This window comes from Sus scrofa, chromosome 9, assembly GCF_000003025.6.
Source record: "Sus scrofa isolate TJ Tabasco breed Duroc chromosome 9, Sscrofa11.1, whole genome shotgun sequence".
Lineage (NCBI taxonomy): Eukaryota > Metazoa > Chordata > Mammalia > Artiodactyla > Suidae > Sus > Sus scrofa.
In genome coordinates this window covers 34,406,935-34,426,070 of record NC_010451.4, presented here as the reverse complement: position 1 = coordinate 34,426,070, position 19,136 = coordinate 34,406,935, and the positions used below count along the sequence as shown (strand labels likewise).

The following is a 19,136-nucleotide window of genomic DNA, read 5'->3' as shown; positions in this document are numbered from 1 at the left end:
AAGGCCTCCACTCTACCAGGAGCACCCATAAAAAAAGGAGTTTGTCTCTTATTAGCCTGAAGCTTGAAAAAACCAGCAGTCTTCCCAGGATGATATTAAAAGTGTGTAACAAACAGTATGTCAATGGGCGCCAACTGCCCAGAAAGGACTCTGGCTATAAACCACAGATCTTTCTCAACTTATGATAAGGTTAGGTCACATTGTAAGTTGAAACTATCATAAGTCAAAAATATACCACATCTGCCAAAATCATGGCTTAGCCTAGCCTACCGGAAACATGCCCCAAACACTTACATTAGCCTGTGGCTGGGCAAAATCATCTAACACAAAGCCTATTTTATGTTAAAGTGTTGAATATCATTATATTTTATTCATTACTGCACTGAAAGTGAAAAACACCGTGGCTCTATGGGCATAGAATGGTTGTGGTGTATCAGTGTTTACCCTCGTGATCTCATGGCTGACTGGGAGAAAGTATACCACATATTGTTAGCCTGGGATAAGATCAAAGTTCAAAATTTAAAGTGCAGTTTTTTACTGAATGCATATCACTTTCGCAGCATCATAAAGTCAAACCATCTTAAATTGGAGACCGTCTATATTGCTTTTCTTGCACTGGGAGAGCGGGGTGGGGTTGGTAGCAGCTGAACATCTTTCCTGAAAGTGCACTGAAAACCAGAGAATTTAGTGTTAGGGCAAGTCCACATGCTCCACACACAGTGAGGCCAAACAAGCCAAAATGTCTGAGTTTGGAGCAGAGAAAGGTTTATCGCAAGGCCATGCAAGGATAGCATGATTCATGACCCAAAAATATCTCAGACTCCCTGAAGCAAAATTGCAAAGCTTTGTAAAGACAGGGTGAAGGAGGACCCTGGCTGGTTGTGGCAAACTTCTTGGTGCAGAGATGTCTTTGTTCTTGTAGCTGCCCACAGAGGTCAGGTCACAGTGTTCCTGTAAACCTCCAATAAGATACATGTTAGACTGCAGAGAGGAGCTAAAGCAGAGAATATGGGGGAAGGGCCTGCCCCGGGAGGGCCCATAAGTTCCTGCAGGGTTACATTAGAGTGTGTACCAAAACTAGCTAGGAACTTGGGACAGAGTGGAGGGCAATAAACAAGGTCCTGCCCTTCTAAAGCATGCTTTCTAGTTGGGGAAGAGACAGATTAACAATAAAACAAATATAAAATAATTTCGGATCGTCGTAAATGCTGCAAAGAAAATTAAGCAGGTTAAATGGAGTGACCAAGAGTGGAGTATTTTAAATAGAGTGTTCAAAGAAGGTTCTCTAAATATTTGATACTTGAACAGAGAACTAAATGGTGAGGAGCCAGTCACAGAAGATTTGGAGAAAGGGCATCCCAGCCAGTAACAGGTTTAGACCTGAGGGGAGAAGCTTGGAATATTATTTGAAAGACTGTAAGCAAGCAAGTGTAGTGAGAAAGTTGGGGTGAGTGAGAAATCGAGGGCATCAAATCCGAGAAGGACACCAGGCAGTGAGGGAAGCAGTGGTCAGCTCTTATAAAACCAGATCCTGAGTGCAGTGGAAAGGTATTTGAGGAGTTCCCTGGTAGCTCAGCGTGTTAAGGATCTGCCATTGTTACCACTGTGGCATGGGTTCAGTCCCTGGCCAAGAATTTACGGATACTGTGGGCACAGCCAAAAAAAAAAAAAAAAAAAAAAATCAAGAAAGCTATTTGAGTGTCTTAAGCTCAAAGAAGACAACAGAGGTGAGTTGATGTATAGAAAAAAAAAAAAAATATTACCAATGAAATAGAATCAAGAACCAAGAAATAGGAGTTCCCGTCGTGGCGCAGTGGTTAACAAATCCGACTAGGAATCATGAGGTTGTGGGTTCGGTCCCTGCCCTTGCTCAGTGGCTTAACGATCTGGCGTTGCCATGAGCTGTGGTGTAGGTTGCAGATGCGGCTCAGATCCTGCGTTGCTGTGGCTCTGACATAGGCTGGTGGCTACAGTTCCGATTAGCCCCCTAGCCTGGGAACCTCCATATGCCACGGGATCGGCCCAAGAAATAGCAAAAATAAATAAATAAATAAATAAAGGGGGTTTTCTTTATAAAAAAAAAAATTCATACAAATCTATAGCAAAAAATAGTAACAATCTGATTTAAAAGTGGGCAGAGGACCTAAATAAACATTTTCCCAAAGGCATAGAAATGATCAACAGGTACATGAAAAGATGCTTACCATCAGTAATCATCAGGAAATGCATATCAAAACCACAATGAAGTATCACCCCACACTGTTAGGATGGCTATTATCAAAAATACAAAGACGACAAATGCTGAGAATGTGGAAAAAAAGGAACCCTAATACAATATTTTGGCAGGAATATAAAGTAGTGCAGCCTCTATGGAAAGCAGTATGGAGGTTTCTAAAATATTAAAAATAGAACTACCGTATGATCCAGCAATCTCACTCCTGGATAAATATCCCAAGGAAAAGAAGTCACTATATTGAAGCAATATCTGCATCCCCACATTCATTACATTATTCACAAAGGCAAAGACATGGGAACAACTTAAGTGTCCATTTATGGATGAATGGATAAAGAAAGTGTGATACATATATATGTGTATAATATCTATATTGCCTATGTTATATATATATTTTATATTACATGTATGTGTGTGTGATAGAATTTTATTCAACTATGATAAGGAAGGAAATCCTTCATTTGTGATAACATGGATGGACCTTGAGGACATTATGCTGAGTGAAATAAGTAGTCAACAGAAAAAAAAAGCAGTAATTGTGTGATTCACTTATGTATGGAATCTTTTTTTAAAAAGTGAATGATAGTCCTTATAAAAATAAAATTCGGAACTTCCAAACTTTAGCCCTGAAAGGAGAATCTTGGCTTGGGGAGGAGCACAGCAATTTTACTTTTACTTCTCTATATAGAAATAGAGAGTAGAATGGTGGTTGTTAAGGGCAGAAGTGTGGGGGAAATGGTGAGATGTTGGTACAAATTTCTAGTTATGAGATGAATAAGTTCTAATATACATAATGGCGACTTGACTGCAGTATTACATACCTGAAAGTTGCTAAAAGAATCCATCTCAAGTGTTCTCGCCACACACACAGAGACTCAAGTAACTCTGGAGTGATGAATGTATTGCCTTATGATGGTAATAAATATTAGCAATATATATATATATATAACCAAATTATCACATTATATACCTTAACGTTGCACAATGTTTTATGTCAATTATTTCTTAATAAAGCTGGGGGGAAAAGATAATTCCAGCTGTCATGTGGAATTTGGATTCTAGTAGAAAGGGGTAGAAGCATTGAAAAAATTAGCAGGCAATTGGAAAACGTGCTAGTATCTCGGCCTTAGGAGGTTATGGGGAAAGAGATGAGAATGATCATATTGAGGATAAATTTAATAAGTAAAATTGCTGTGCTCCTCCCCAAGCCAAGATTCTCCTTTCAGGGCTAAAGTTTGGAAGTTCTGAATTTTATTTTTATAAGGACTATCATTACCTTTTATTTTAAATATCATTTATAAGTAATAGCGAACTTTTATTTTTACCTAGGACTTAATGAAATCCTTTATCATTTGGACCTATTAAAATTTGTGACTTGAATCCTGTAGCCCAAATAGTGAAGAAGATAATGTTTTCAATAAATGGTGCTGGGAAGACATTTAAATGCAAAAGAATGAAATTGGACCCTTATCTTACACTACTTACAGAATTTACAAAAAACGTTCCACCACCGTCTGCTTTTATGTCTTTCCTGCCTTTTTTTTAATTAACTCCCTTTTTGCACTCTGTTCTATCATTTTTCCTCCAGACATACAATTATCTGAGCTAGGTGTAATGATGTGAAAGATCACCACACTATTTGTACTTGGGAAATGAGTTCTGAAAGTCAAAGCTCTGCCAGAAGATGGTTATGTGATACAGAGCATCCCATTTATCTCTATGAGAATTGGTTTTCTAATAATTAAAATGAAGAGATTGGGCAAGATAATCCTAAAAATTATTTCCAGTTCCCAAGTTTTTAAGATTGTGTCTCTTCCGATTTTCACATGTGGTCAGCATAATCCATTACTTGCTTAGTCAATTACACAGTCGTATATGTCAGCCATTTTTATGCTGATGATTCCCAAATTTATATCTTAAGTTGAAGACTCTCTCATGAGGTCCATTCTCATATAGCAAATGGCTTCCTGACCATCTCTACCTGATTATTGCATAAGCACCTCAAAGGCCTGCTGTCCAACGTGATTCATTAACTTTCCCCAGCAACTTGTTCCTTTTTCTGTATATTTTCCTCACATTCTCTGGAGCTCTCTCTCTGGAGACTGAATCTTCTACTCTACCTTTGACTGAATATTCTGCTCTACCTTTCTTGCAAATAACCATCTACTTACTCATCTTCCTATCTGAATCTACAAGACTCAACTCGAGAGGCACCTTATGCAAAATTTTTCCAAGCCTACCTCCTCTGCAGGTAGAATTTTCTACTGCTCATAGTATCCTAATTAATATCACAGCATGCCTGAGCTTATTCACCTGTATATTTATATATCTACATTTTGAACTCCTTGAAGGCAATGATAGTTTCTTATTTCCTGGTGATCCTACCCTTAGCTTAGAATGTGTCATGGAAGATGATTAACAAATATATAATGAATGAGTAAAACTGAAAATTCTGTGATGTGAGAATTGCTCTTGTCATTATCTTACCTAGAATATGTTCTCCCACCGTAAGCTCTTCAAGACATGGAGAAGCCATTGGCTTTCTTGCTTGGTTTCACCTGTTGACCAGTTTATGATGACTCATATAAATGCCAGCCTTCATTTGTTTGCACATATTCTTGTGCCATGAGAATTCAGTGTCCTTTTCATGTGTATCCTGTTTTGCAGGCAGTAGAGACCACATGTTTTTTTTTTTTTAATTTCTTTTCTGTCTTCCCTGAAGTTGAGATTAGAGTAATGATGTCCAGTCGGTTTTTAATAGATGTTCATTCTTTGAACTCCACCTTTGCCTCCGTTCCCTCTGGTAAAGAACTGAAAAGTTATTCAAGGTAGACATTTATACATAAATCAGTCTCATCATGAACAAATAACAAATATACTTCCAGCTCCTCAAAATATTGAGAAATTTAGACCTGATACTTAGCTCTTATTCAGAGAAGTATAGTTGGGTGAATAAGCTGTCAAATTTGAGTGACTGAATTTTTCTCAGCATCATCTGAAAATGCCTCACACTCCCTGGTCAGGCTGGAAGAAATTAACCAAAGTGATTTATTTTAGCAGTGTCAAACTATCTGGGGAAAAAAAAAAAACAAAAAACGGGAGTTCCCGGCATGGCTCAGTGGTTAACGAATCCGACTAGGAACCATGAGGTTGCGGGTTCGGTCCCTGTCCTTGCTCAGTGGGTTAAGGATCTGGCGTTGCCGTGAGCTGTGGTGTAGGCTACAGATGCGGCTCGGATCCCACATTGCTGTGGCTCTGGTGTAGGCCAGTGGCTACAGCTCCGATTCGACCCCTAGCCTGGGAACTTCCATATGCCGCGGGAGTGGACCAAGAAATTGCAAACAAATAAACAAACAAAAAACAAAAACTAAACAAAAAAAAAAAAAAAAAAGAAAAGAAACTATCTGGAACTTGTAAAAATTACAGAATCAGCTTTCCTTTCCGTTATGTTTTTAAAACTTACTGGTGATAGTGTAATTAACATGAAAGTCACAGACAAATAGGAAAGTCCTTTGCCTTATAAGAGAAGTTTCTTCCTCTGAGGTCCATTGCTGTCACAAATCCTTAAGGCTTCACTGACATAACTGACTTTCTCAGGTCTGCTCTTTCTCTCCTCAATTGAGTAGTACTTTGTCACTCCCACAGTCATTTTCTTCCCCCTGACATTCTTCCCGACATTTCTTGATAGGAATAGCGCTTTGTCTGTTAATTTACCTTTGAAAAGATCACTGATATTATATACTTGCTCGGTAGGCAGGATTGAAACATGAACATATGCAGAACATAGTTCAAACCAAATAAACATTAATACTGATAATAATAATTGTTACTCTTTATTAAGGGCTCTAATAAGTGCTAGTAGCAGTTATATAATATGTTCAATTCTCAAAACAACCCTATAATTTAAGTATTTCATACGAGCCACTTACAGAAGAGGGAGAGAAGGATTGGAGAGATTAAATAGATTTCCTGAGGTCACATGGTCAGTGGATGCCTGAGTTACAATTTGAACTGTCTGTGCAGCGTTTCATTTCACCAGTGCTTATAAGTAAATGTAAATGCAGTTGTCCACGTCTTGAATGACAGGGATTCTTGAGGAGAGGTGCTTAAGACAGACGGTGACCTGTTCAGTAGGAATGTAGCTCGTATTCCTGTTGTCACTTAGTTGGAAGAAGATTCAGATGGCTGAGGTGAAACTGTGCATGTAATGAATCGAACAGAGGTTTGCCTGACTCACGTGGCTGTTTCTTTGCCTTCTAGGAAGATTTCCAACCTGCAGCAGCCTCAGAAACCAATTGGGAGTCCGTCACAAGCTCTATCTCAGTAAGTAATTTCTTTTCTGTTCCCTGTGAAAACAGCTGCTGGAGTAGTAGCTGAGGTCAACCCTGGAATGACTTCAGCTGCATGAAGGATCTGGGGCTTGACCCACAGCCAGATCTCAAGCATGTGTTCTTCCATTTCATTTACGTTATAGTGGGCTATGTCAGACACCCCTTTTCCTTCTCTTTCAGAAAGGCTTCCAGGAAATGTTAACATCCATCGTAGGAACCTGGGACAGACAGTGACTTAAGTATTTATCAGTTGCAAAGCAGAATGTTCCAACTAAAGGACTGTCCAGACATATCAAATGTATGAAACTGCTCCAGGGCCCAGACTCAAGTGGGGAATTTTGAAATAGTTTTTTTTTTTTAATATTCCAGGGGAAGCTGTTAACCTTTGCATTTTCAAGGATCTTTTCAGACATGAAAAATCCCAATGTTTATGGTAAGATAACTTAAGTGCAAGCCAGGCTTGTATTCTGTTTGGCTTGGAAATAAAACATAATTTACCCTGAAATTGTAAAATGGTTTGAACCCCATTTTTTTCTTCCAAATTTAGTCATTTCTCAGTATTCTGTCTACTTATCTCCTTTGTACAGAAAGAGCAGACTTTGTTTTCACCAATCCTGCAAGTAACACTTATGTAGCAATAAACTGCAAGATAATGAATTCAGTTGTTCATTAAAAGATTAAGAGCATGAAGAAAGCTTGTCCATGTGTTCTAAAGTGGGTTAGTGTAGCTGAGTCAGGGTTGATTTCCTTTTTTCCAGAAGTGATATTCTGTTTTTTGTTCTCAGGGGGATTTTTAAAAAATTCCCTTAAAGGCTAGGATTTCCTCAGCTATGGACTCATGGCTATTTAATTTATCTGGTGTGGCTGCTGGACTAGCAAATGATCTGAATGAGATCAGTGAGGTCCCTAATGGTGATATTAAGAGTGTTTTATTAGTTTCTGAAAGTCAAGAATTCATGCTCTGAACTAACTGAATGTAGGCAATCATTATCAGGCAGATGAAAATTAAAATAAGGCAGGTGATCCTGGGGAGCTGGAAGGGTAGGCAGGGGGCTTGGGCAGTTAGCAGTTTGAGACTGACAATTCAAGCAAGAGGCCAATGGCAGTTTTTGCCATTAGGACCTAGTGTGCTGTACTCTGTCAAAGGATCCTCTGGCTTTCAAGTACAATATGGGCTACCTAATCATTCCTGCCTCAAGGGCAGAAATTACAAACTTAAAGGACCCTTCACTCATTTAGGATAATCCAGGTCCTCTTAAAGACAGTTGTCCTGTCCATTCAGCACATCTGCAGAAGCTCAGCGCTTGATCCATATCCACTGGAAACTCTTCTGGGTTGAGTACCACGTCTGGGTTCTGCTGGGTCCTCCAGGAAGGCCAAAGAGACCTCGCTTATTTTCTCAGCATTAGATTTTCAAGAACCTTCTAGAATATGAGCAAGGGCCCTTGGAGCTTCCATTTCCTTCTTTATAAACCAGTCTTTGTTTTTGTTAAAACTGATCTATAGATTCTAGAACATTTTTTTACAAATTGTCATCATTTTAAAATAACACACTTAGCTATAAAATTGATTTTCATTGGGAGTTCTTATTGTGGCTCAGCGGTGATGAACCCAACTAGTATCCATGAGGCTGTGGGTTAGATGCTTGGCCTCGCTCAGTGGGTTAAGGATCTGGTGTTGCTGTGAGCTGTGGTATAGGTCACAGATGAGGCTCAGATCCCGTGTTGCTGTGGCTGTGGTGTAGGCCAGCAGCTGCAGCTCTGATTTGACCCCTCGCTCAGGCATTTTCATATGCCGCCTGTGCGACCCTAAAAAGCACAAAAAAAGGCAGAAAAATTGATAAGATCAAATTTATGGTGCAATTGAAAGAAGTACGCTCAAACTCCTATTTCTCTCAGAAATACTTTTAAAATAATTGCCTCGAAACAAAAACATTCTGGTGGGTTGATTAGTCACTCACTCAGCTAGTCACTCATATTTTCTGAACCATCATTAGTGTTTGAAGTCAAAGCTTCAAAAGAGCAGTAAAGCTCACACACTAGGACCCTTTTGCATTTTACCTGTGGTTGGATTCGCTTTTCCGACAAATAGAAGAGATTAGATTTTCCTTCCCCTCAGGGACTAAGAGCCCCTGCACAGCTTTCTCTTGTAACGATATCTGGATACACACGACACCCTGGGTTCTGTTAGGACCAACCCCAGGAAACTGCTTGCCAGGAGGGTCCCAGAGCCATTGTAAGAGGCTTTCACTTGTGTTTGAATGGCTTGATTGACATTGTTGCTTTTGTTTCAAAAAGAAGAATTTTAATTGCAAAGCCTTTAGATGCTGCCATGCACCTAACTGTGGCCCGTTCATGTTGATATTTTTGAATCTTAGACCCACATTATTGTGATACAAGGCTAACTGTAATCATTGAGTGAATATGAGCCAGGTGGACTCTAAATCCAGACAATACAAAGCTGAGTGGGAATTTGGAATTTGGGTGCTAAATCATAAATTTAGCCACCGTTAGCATATGATGCCAAAAGGGATATGAAAGACAGAAGTGATGTGCTTCCATAAGAGTTTAGCTTCTATCAGCTCTACACACACACACACACACACACACACACACACACACATAGACGCACACACAAACACCTCCTAGATTAAAGAGCTGGCCTGATATCCTCACCAGTCTCTCTCATGTCACACACTCTACTCCCTAAACCCTATCTTCCCCCTACTCCCTTTCCCCTACCGCATATATTTGCATATTTGACATCTCCTAAATGATACCATGGTAGGTTATGAGTTTATAAAACCTCTTAGTTTTTCTAAAGAGGAACTTTCCTCTAAGAGCAAGTGATCCTTTGGGGACCTTTGGGTGTTGGTTAAAAAGAGAAAGCATTACTTGAGAGTGAGAATATCAGCGTGGGCTTTGCTGCCTGGGACTGTATGATGCATATGCATTGTATTTCTCAATAGTAACGCAGCTAAGTTTCAGAATGCAAGTTTTTGTTAATTTCTGTTTTTCCTGTAGTGTTATGAGATGTTCACCCTTGAGGGATCTGATTTGTTTGGTGGTTTCTTTAAAGACATTTCAAAATCATTTGAGACAATGTGCTTTCTATTTCCTTGTTAACGGGCCATGAATTTTTACAGAGATGTTTGACTCATGGCTCATTTACCTCTAGATTGTACAAGGGTTAGTGAAGTAAATGCTTGGAAACTTATGTGGGGATATAGTCCATGGTAGAATACATAATCCCTTCCAGATTTTCAATGATGTTGCATTCTTCATTTAAAGAGTATTCCTGAGAATGGTTTAATGGCAACTGGGATCCCTAGCAAGCTGCAGCACTTAAAATGCACACATAAGCACACACACACACACACACACACACCCATGTGAATCTTCCACTCTTAAGTCAAGAAAGCCAGTTTCATGGCTAATTATCCTGTTGACAATAACTGGTTAAAGTGCCACATTTTGTCAAGATGTGTCTAATTCAAACACTACTCAAAGAACATCTGTGGTGCTAGGTAAGCTATAAAGAGGAGATATTGAGGCTAAACATGGGAATATGAAATGGATTTCATGGAAAGAGTTCAGAATTTACATGCTCACCATTTTTTGATGATATTGACATGGATGATTGGGACCTTAAACCGAGACATTGGATGACTTATTTTGATATTTCCATTTTTATCTGTTTTTAATGATTACAATTCAGAGGTCCTGGAAATATTAGATCTGTCTGTTTTTTGATTTGCAAAAAAGTGAATGACTATGATTTACCAATTAATTGTTCCTATTTAGGAGTATGGCAAGACTATGGCATAGTGGCTTAACATGATGTTTATAAGCATGATGTCTTATAATCAGAAGTCTGTTTATGTTGCTTCCATATAGTTGTGTGACTCTTGTATTTCATAGCAATGGACTTTTTTCTGAGTACACTGAGCTGTATGTCACTCTTAGGGGGTATCCTATCACTCTCCATCAGTAACGGACCCCACTCTCATTGCGGATGCTCTGGATAAAACAATTTCAGAATTTGATACTGTGGAAGAGCTTCTCAAGCACTTCAATCCAGAATCATGGCAAGAAGATCTTGAGAATCTGTATCTGGACACCCCTCATTATCGAGGCAGGTCATATCATGACAGGAAGTCAAAAGGTAAGAAACAGAGCCTTGGAGGTTCTTCATAAGCAGATAAAAATATTCATAATAGTAAGTAAGGACTTGCAATGCAGTATATTTAATTCAGTAAATCTGATGTTTTTCCATTATCAAATATATTTTTCACAGCACCTTCAAATAATGTTCTGTGTTTCACCCAAACAGTGTTGTTTGTATGAGACTAAGGAAGGTTTGATCATAGTCAAAACCAGTCATAGTCTGGAGCTAGAAAAGACCTTATAAAATCATCTGGATCAACTTTAGGCTTCTTGGCATGAAGGCATTATCAGTTCCACCATAAACAGTGGAGACAACCAAAGCCAGGGAGTAAATAACTTCAAAGGCTGCATGGCACAGGAGAGGAAATACAGATCATGGTCTTTTGCCTTCAGTAGCAGTGTATGAAATACTCTCCCGAACCTCTCTGATAGACATAAATGAGGACCCAGTTAGTGTTGGCAGGAGAGGCTCCTGGTAAAACTGTGGTCAAAACTCTGCAAGATTTCAACTCTGCCCATTCGATGTGTTCTAAAACTTGTCATGCAGCACTACTATGTGCTCGGTGCCCTTGGTGGTTCATAGGATATAAATGTCCTGAAGACCTGGGATATTTTGGACATGTGTGAATGCACACATTCAATTGGAAGATTCAGGAAAGCCAAAGGAAGGGAGAAGAAAAGAATGTTTGGGCAGAGTTAAAACAATAATATTTAAATTCTTAAAACATAAATAAGGACTACATCTGAGTGATATGATCTTAGGATGTGAATGTTTATTTGGATGTTTTACTCAAATTAATAGAGAAATAATGTGTAATTTCCTATTACTGAACAAAACAATAATTTCTAGTCTATTAGGTTCTTGTTTTGGTTGATAAGATTTTTTATCATGAAATTTTTCTCTAAAAGATTGCAAGGCTGGCTTGCATCATAGATGTAAAGGTATTTAATGAAGCCTATTTTCTATGTTTTGTAGTAATGGGTACTTTTAGAAACCATGAACCTGGGCCCTTTTGTAGATAAGGTTTGTGTTGGGAAGCACAACCTATTATAACATGTAGGCTAAGATGACTAATTAAGTAACTCCTGCTTAGGTCTGCTGCTTATGGCTTAGGTCATAATCTTCTATACTTAAAGTACATAGCTAAGTGGGGACAACGAAGTCACCAGTGGCCCAACGTTAGTGAGATATACCATGTGCAGAGCAGTGTAACTCTCAAATCGAATTTCCCCAGGGCTCATATCATATTCAACTCAAAGAAGAAATTGCTTTTCTGTAAGGCATTGCTGTCTTTGAATCTCTATTAGGTCAACTTGAAGGAAAGGAAAATATCACAGTGTTTTGAAAACCATAGGGGAAAAAATATTAAAAATGGTATTGGACAAAGAAATGATAAAATCTGACTCTGTCTTCAAGTATCTTAACTACTACAGCTGTTTGACATATGTATTTCTAAATACTAAGATTTTAAAATCATGTAAATCTATTACTTATTTTTCTTTAGAAATTATGTTGGATGGGAGGCAGGGTGTCTTGGTTCAAATCCTAACCCTGCTATTTACAATTTTTGTGATTTTTCAGCAAATCATTAATTCTCCCTGAGCCTCAGTTTCCTCATTGGCAACATTTGTATGATAACTCCTACTTCTGGGATTTGTTAGTAGTGCCATAAAAAGCACCTGGCACATAGTTCTTGTGCAAGAAATACTAGCGAGCAGTGGCTACTGAGAATTCTGAACTGTGTTTGCACAGCTTCCTTGTTGAAGCCTTTCTTGCCCCATGTCCCCATGTGAGGTCCACCACTTCAGACAAATTTTGGAGCATTTAAGATGCCCCAGCATTTATAATGTCCTACTACTGCATTGTTTTTGTATCTTTGCGTTTTCTCTAAGGGATTATGAGATCCTAGGACCTAAGGGTTTCAGCTCTGACTGAATATTAAATCATCTGGGGAGCTTTAAAAAACTATGCACGTCTGATCCTATTCTAGTCACACTAACTCAGAATCTCTAAGGGAAAGGCTGGGGTATTGATGCTATTTCAATGCTGCTACATTGACACCGATCCTTAGAGGCAGCCAGGGTAGAGAGCCATTGTTTTAGAGATTGTTCATCCTATATCTCCAGCAAATTGGCACAGTGTCTGACACATTTTAGACATTCAATTAATATTTGTGGAATTAAAGACATTAATGATCCAGTACTAGTATATTTCTAAACTTTATAGAAACCCATGCCATTGAGTAAGGAATATAGCTTTATTAAGAATGCCTTTGGTTACCAAAATAACCTTGCTAGAGCGTTCAAGACGGCATTCTACTTTTCTGTGACAGAGTAAACATTTCTCTCCCGTGTTGGCTTAGGTTCTGTTTCTTAATCTCTTGTTTAAAAAGGCCCTAAAGCAGTTCTGTACTCTTTCGTTTCACACTGGCAAGTCACCACTGTCTCTGCATTTGTATAAATGTTCTGATTTAATTGTTTATCATTCCACTGAAGCTAAACCATGCGCATGTATCACAAATGCCAAGAAAGTCAGGTTTAGTATTTCAGCTGTTATTTTTAGCTTCCATAACTTAAAACTACAAATTAATGGTTTATATCCTAATATATAAGAAAGGGGACCGTGAATAAAAGAGTGAAAATTGAGAAATTGTTATAGATGATAAAGGACCATTAGGTGTCAGATAAAAGGGAATTTTATAGGATCCCTAAAGATACCAAAGAGCGAGATTCTAAGATGACCCTAGAGGAGTTCCCACTGTGGTGCAGTGGGTTAAGAGTCTGACTGCAGCAGCTCCAGTCACTGCTGAGGCACAGGTTCAGTCTCTGGCCCATTGCAGTGAATTAAGGATCCAGTATTGCCACAGTTACAGCATAGATCACAGCTGCAGCTCAGATTCAGTCCCTGGCTGGGGGACTTCCATATGCATGGTGTAGCCATAAGAAAGATGACTTTTGAATGTGAATATGTATATCACAGAATATATCATATATATTCTATGATAATGTATTCTACATTACATTCTGTGTAATGTATTCTAAGATAAAACACAAACACACTGGGTAAAGACCATAAAGGTAGAAAATAGGTAAAATTTTAAAATTGAACTTTATGCTTTGCTCCTTCTGTTTATTTGAAGGGAGATTAGGTGACAGTGAGTTTTTAGTTCTCCTTAAGAAGTGACTTGGAAATGGGAAGCAAGAGGACAGTAAAAGTTTAGGGAGAAAAGAGACATAATATTGCCAAGTATCGAAGGCAGAAGTCCTTTACTGCATAAGGTCCACTTTTTTCAAATTCATAAGTAATAGATAAGCCCAAACTTGCCTTTAAAAGCTTCTGGACCGAGGGTAATATAACAAGTTAATAAATCCAACTTTCCGTTTCTTAGGGGGTAATGGAGAAGAGTAGCCTGGATAATTGAAATCTGTAGATAACTGCAGTTCCAAAACCCAGTTTTTGCCAATAATTTCAACCTCAAAGCTCCCCAAAAGTTTAAAAAAAAAAGTCATTTCAAATTCAAGTAGCATTTACTTCTGATGAACATGCTAATGACATGGCAAATTTTCACACAATTAGCAAAAAAGGTAATTGATGTTGTATAAACTATATGATTACCCTCTGGATCACCACATGACCACTGTAGTTTAACTGAAACGATCCTATGAATCCTTTGGAAGACAATCTTTTAAATTTAGGGACAAGATATATTTCATGCAACTATATAGCATGAAATCCGACATCTTCGAGTTGAGAAATAATTGGCCTTAAACTCTGCTAGACTGGGCATTAGTTGAGAGGTGATTTATGGAGATTAACAATGGAAGTGAAATATGTTCTTTTACTTATTCCAGGAGAGCTTGACTGTCCTGAATGCTGGTGTGTTTGCTAGAGAAAAATCCAACACATAATAGCAAGAGGGAAACTTGTTTTTGCAGTTTGTGTTGTGACTAAAATATGGATATAATTGTTTGGTACTCCAACTTAATTTTTTAAGCTACAATAAAGCTTAAAAAACTACATTTTTCCTCAAAGAGTTGCCATTTTAATGCACAGGCCAAATTTGACATACGCTCCTCTTTAAAAAATCAGTAATTTAGTATTGAGTGAATACATTGATAGTAAATTGATTTCTAATGACAGGGATTGACATATATGATTTTCACAAACTAAATGGTTAGATGTTGTAAATCTGGGGCAGTTACCATCCCATTTCCCGGGATCTAATATCAATTTTGTGATTTCTTACATGACATTATTTTGCTGTAAGATCTAAAACACTTGACTCTTTAATCGAAAACCATTTACAGGAAAATAACTGCCATAAAAAGATGAGGATTAGATGAAATAAATATGTTTCATATCAAAATGTTTGAAATAGTGGAGTTCCCGTCATGGCTCAGCAGTTAACGAACCCAACTAATATTCATGAGGACACAGGTTTGATCCCTTGCCTCGTTCAGTGGGTTAAGGATCCAGAGTTGCTATGAGCTGTGGTGTAGGTCACAGGCAGAGTTCGGATCCCACGTTGCTGTGTCTGTGGTGTAGGCCAGCAGCTATAGCTCCGATTGGGCCCCTAGCCTGGGAACCTCCATATGCCACAGGTGCAGCCCTAAACACACCAACACACACACAGACACACACACACACACACAACACACACACACACACACACACACAGAGTTTGAACTGGTTCTGGATTCTCTTAGATACAAATATCTTTTATTTTTAAAATTAATTATCGATTGCTACTTCTTTGCCATGCCCTTGCATACTAATTAGGAAGAAACAAGTTTTGCTCTTTCAAAAATGATTTAGAATGTAGAAAATAATTTCAGAGTGTATTAAGATATGAACATAATTTAGAAATGAGCTAAAGTCACCATAAATTGAATGTTTGTAACTTTCTCTCTCTGCCTATTTGATATCTGGGTAAGAATTTGTAAAAAGTCCTTGGCTAACACTAATGATGAATTAGGTAGATTAATCTTGAGATATTCTGTAACTATCTATAAATCAAATAAACAGAGGTACTGGGGATATTACATAAAAGTGTATTTTTTAAAAAATTCTTATGTTTTCTATTTTTTAATTTCTAATGTTAAGGTTTAGCTTCATTGAGTTTCCTGAACCATATGGTGTGTACCAAGTAAAAGCTTTCTTCATCAACCTTAAAATTGTTTACCATATTTTTTGATAGAAATAAACAAAAGAGTGGGAAGAACATGGACTTTGGAGTCAAGTAAACTTGTAATAAAATTCTAACTCAATTCCTTAAGAATAGTGGCCTTGGAGAAGTTATATGCAGACCTTTGAGCCTCTGTCTTTTGCATTTGGCAAAATAGCTCTAATTATAACCACTTTGCAAATTTGTTAGGATTAATAATAGCAGAGTATCTAACACCTAGTGGGTCCTCAATAAATCCTAGCTACTCTTATTACTTGAAGAGAAACTTCTGCATGGAACCAAGGTATTGCTGTGGACTCTGCATTTCCATTTAAGGCTCCAAGATAAGCATCAGTAATTTGGAGAGCCTCCTACAGAGTATCCAGATATTGTCATATTTAAGTATCTGTATTATCAGTACACTCATTAAAAGTTTACAAAGTAATTACCAAGTACTAAGCTATTCTGTGATACAGTGTACCCAGAACTTTCTGGCACCAATTTGCTTTTTGGATGTTTCCTTTGAAAAGCCTTTTTTTTTTGGACATTAACTACTCCTTATAACTCATATGATTTGCAAGTATCTAGATCCCCCACTCACTCAGTTTGCCAGCAAGCATTATTCTTATTTATTGTGTTGCATGCATATACAAGGGCACGCACATAAAACCTTTGAAGAAAATCTCAGCACAGAGATGAAGACCTTTTTGGTTGTTATTTTTCTTTTAGTAGCAGGCCAGCCTCTGCTTTTCTCCTAGTTGTGGTTGCCCATCTTTGTGGATATCCTAACCCCACTCTTGTCATCAGTTATTCCTCCCATTAGGCATATGTTTCAAATGCATATTGATTGGAAAATCCATTTTGCAGCAGATAAACCATAGGTAACTTTTAGTGTCTAGGTGGACAAATGTGCCTTTTCCACAACAGTTACTCTTGTTAAAGATGAGTGGTTTTACCTTGTGGTTCCTGTAACCTATTTTCACTTGTGCAGCATTGGGGAACCCCTATGGCATCCTTGCATTCAGTGCCCTAATGGACTTAAAGAGACAGCACTCCTTTCCTAGAGCACATGCTTAAGCAGAAACTGTTGGTGCTGAGCTATCTGGCTCATTAAGTGTCTTTACTTGCAAAAGGCTGTGCTAAGTGCTGTGTCCCATGAAATTAAACGGAACACACATCATCATTGCTTTCTGACATTTCCATCAAGATGGGCATGACCTTCCTTTCCTTAGTGATAGCCAATTACAGAATCTTAGCTGCTTCTGGATTTAAGTGATTTTTAACCTGACTTCATGATCTGTTTTACTCATTTCAACATTAATGTGAGGCTTACCTACCGAGACCTAGGATTGGACCTTGCTTCAAACTCTCTTAACTCTTTCAAGCGTAATGAATTTCTTGGCAGGAGTGTGCTTTTATTCTCATTTTATCTAATAAAAGAAACAAATCCAGAAAGGTTCAGTGACAGCCACAAAGTAGAGAGTCATGACATGAACGTGAGTTTGCTGGCTGCAAAGTCCAGGCTGTGGGGCACTCAGTGGTGCTCAAAGTTCAGAGACTTATCATCCAGTAAATGAGAGAAAGACAAACATTTAAAGATCCCCTAACTCTATTCATCTCCTACCCTGTTTTCTTATTTTTTATTTCATAGATGTACTTCATGCATCCCCCTACAGTTCAGAGAATTGCCTTATGACAGTGTCAGATGGTTTCATAGCTCATCCAGTGCCTTGCAGATATCCATGCACTCATCCATTCATTGTCCAGCACATATTTGTCAAATGCCTACTCTGTGTCTAGTGACTATAGTTGCCTACACTCAACTCTGATGTGTCTCAGTTTCTGCATCTATCAAATGGGAATAATAATCTAATAATCTCTAATATAAGGTTTGTTATGAGAATTCCATGAGACTTGAGTTTGTGAAAACACCTCACAGAGTACCAGTCACATAGTAGGTGCTCAATAAGTTTCTATTCTCTCATTGCTTAACAGTGTTTTTAAATCCTGACAATTAGGAATTATGTGACTGGAAACGTTTTACTGTGATTTAGGTTAATTTATATAAATACAAGTGGTAAACATTTCCATTTTTCAGAAGTTAAACCAGCAAATGAAGTCATAAGATTCATGATTTTAAGTTTAAGATACCCTAATAGTCCTTGATTAAATGTTATAAAATAGTTATTCTTTCCAGACTTATTTGCACTTGCAAATTGGGGTTGAAATGTCAAAACAGTTTTCACAATTATGTGCTAATTTATAGAAGAGGGAATCTGAAAATCACAGTGAGGTTATAATGTCCATAAAGATGAACAGAATCCTTGTGGGAAATTTATGAACCTTGAAAAAGGCTGAGAGTCCCTAGTTGCTTGGTATAAAAATACAACTATTATTTATATATTCCCCTTACCTCAGACCCCCACCTAAAACATCATCAATCTAGGGTTGTAATATCAAAGTCAAGTTTACAGCACTTTATGTAACAGATTGTGGCACTATCCCCCATTGGGCAAGAGATATATTCCTGAGCACCTTGGGAAGAGTATCAGAGAGCCAGCCTTCCTGATGCCATCTTTTATCCTATGTGGGACAGCTTCTAGAGTCCATGAGTTGTGGTACCAACCTTTTGAGCATCATAGTTCATCCCCAATAGAGCTCGTTCTGGAACCCTCATTTTTCAATTCTAACCCCACAACCATCAGTGGCTTGATTCATTTAGATAGTAGCTATTGAGAACCTATTCCTTGCAAAGAAAATCTGGATTGTTTAGTAGATCTATAAACGGCCTAAACTTTTTCTTATTTTGACTTTACATTTATGGGTATCCATTCAGAATCACAAAAGATAGATATTTAAAGAAAATCAGAATGTTCATCTAGGAGTGCCATTATGACTTCAGTTGTTTTTTTTAATTGGATTTAATTTGTTATTTCAAATAGCCATTGAAATGGCACATGTGCTTAGACTACAAAAAATAGCCGTTGCGTTTTTTCCCCAGCAGTATGTTTCTTCTAATTATTAAAGCCAAATGGTTTTAGGAGAGGTAGACTTAAATGACCTGCACTTGGTCCTTCCACTGGCAGCAGAGCACTAGGAGATGAGAGATAAAAAGAGATAAAAAAAAATGATTAACTCTGCTTTCAAGAACTTTATGGTTTAGTGGAAGAGAAACACCTAAATAAAGAAAAGGATAAAGCAAGGTCTACAAAGTTAAGTGCTATAATAGAAGGCAGAGAAC

General features: G+C 38.0%; 1 protein-coding gene across 1 annotated transcript in view; it reads left to right on the top strand.

Moving 5' to 3' along the window:
* PDGFD (platelet derived growth factor D) overlaps window positions 1-19,136 on the top strand; it is a 232,592-nt gene that overhangs the window by 195,157 nt on the left and 18,299 nt on the right. The window contains 2 exon segments of the mRNA XM_021062718.1: window positions 6,494-6,556; window positions 10,530-10,728. Of these exon segments, the coding sequence (XP_020918377.1) occupies window positions 6,494-6,556; window positions 10,530-10,728 (262 nt within the window).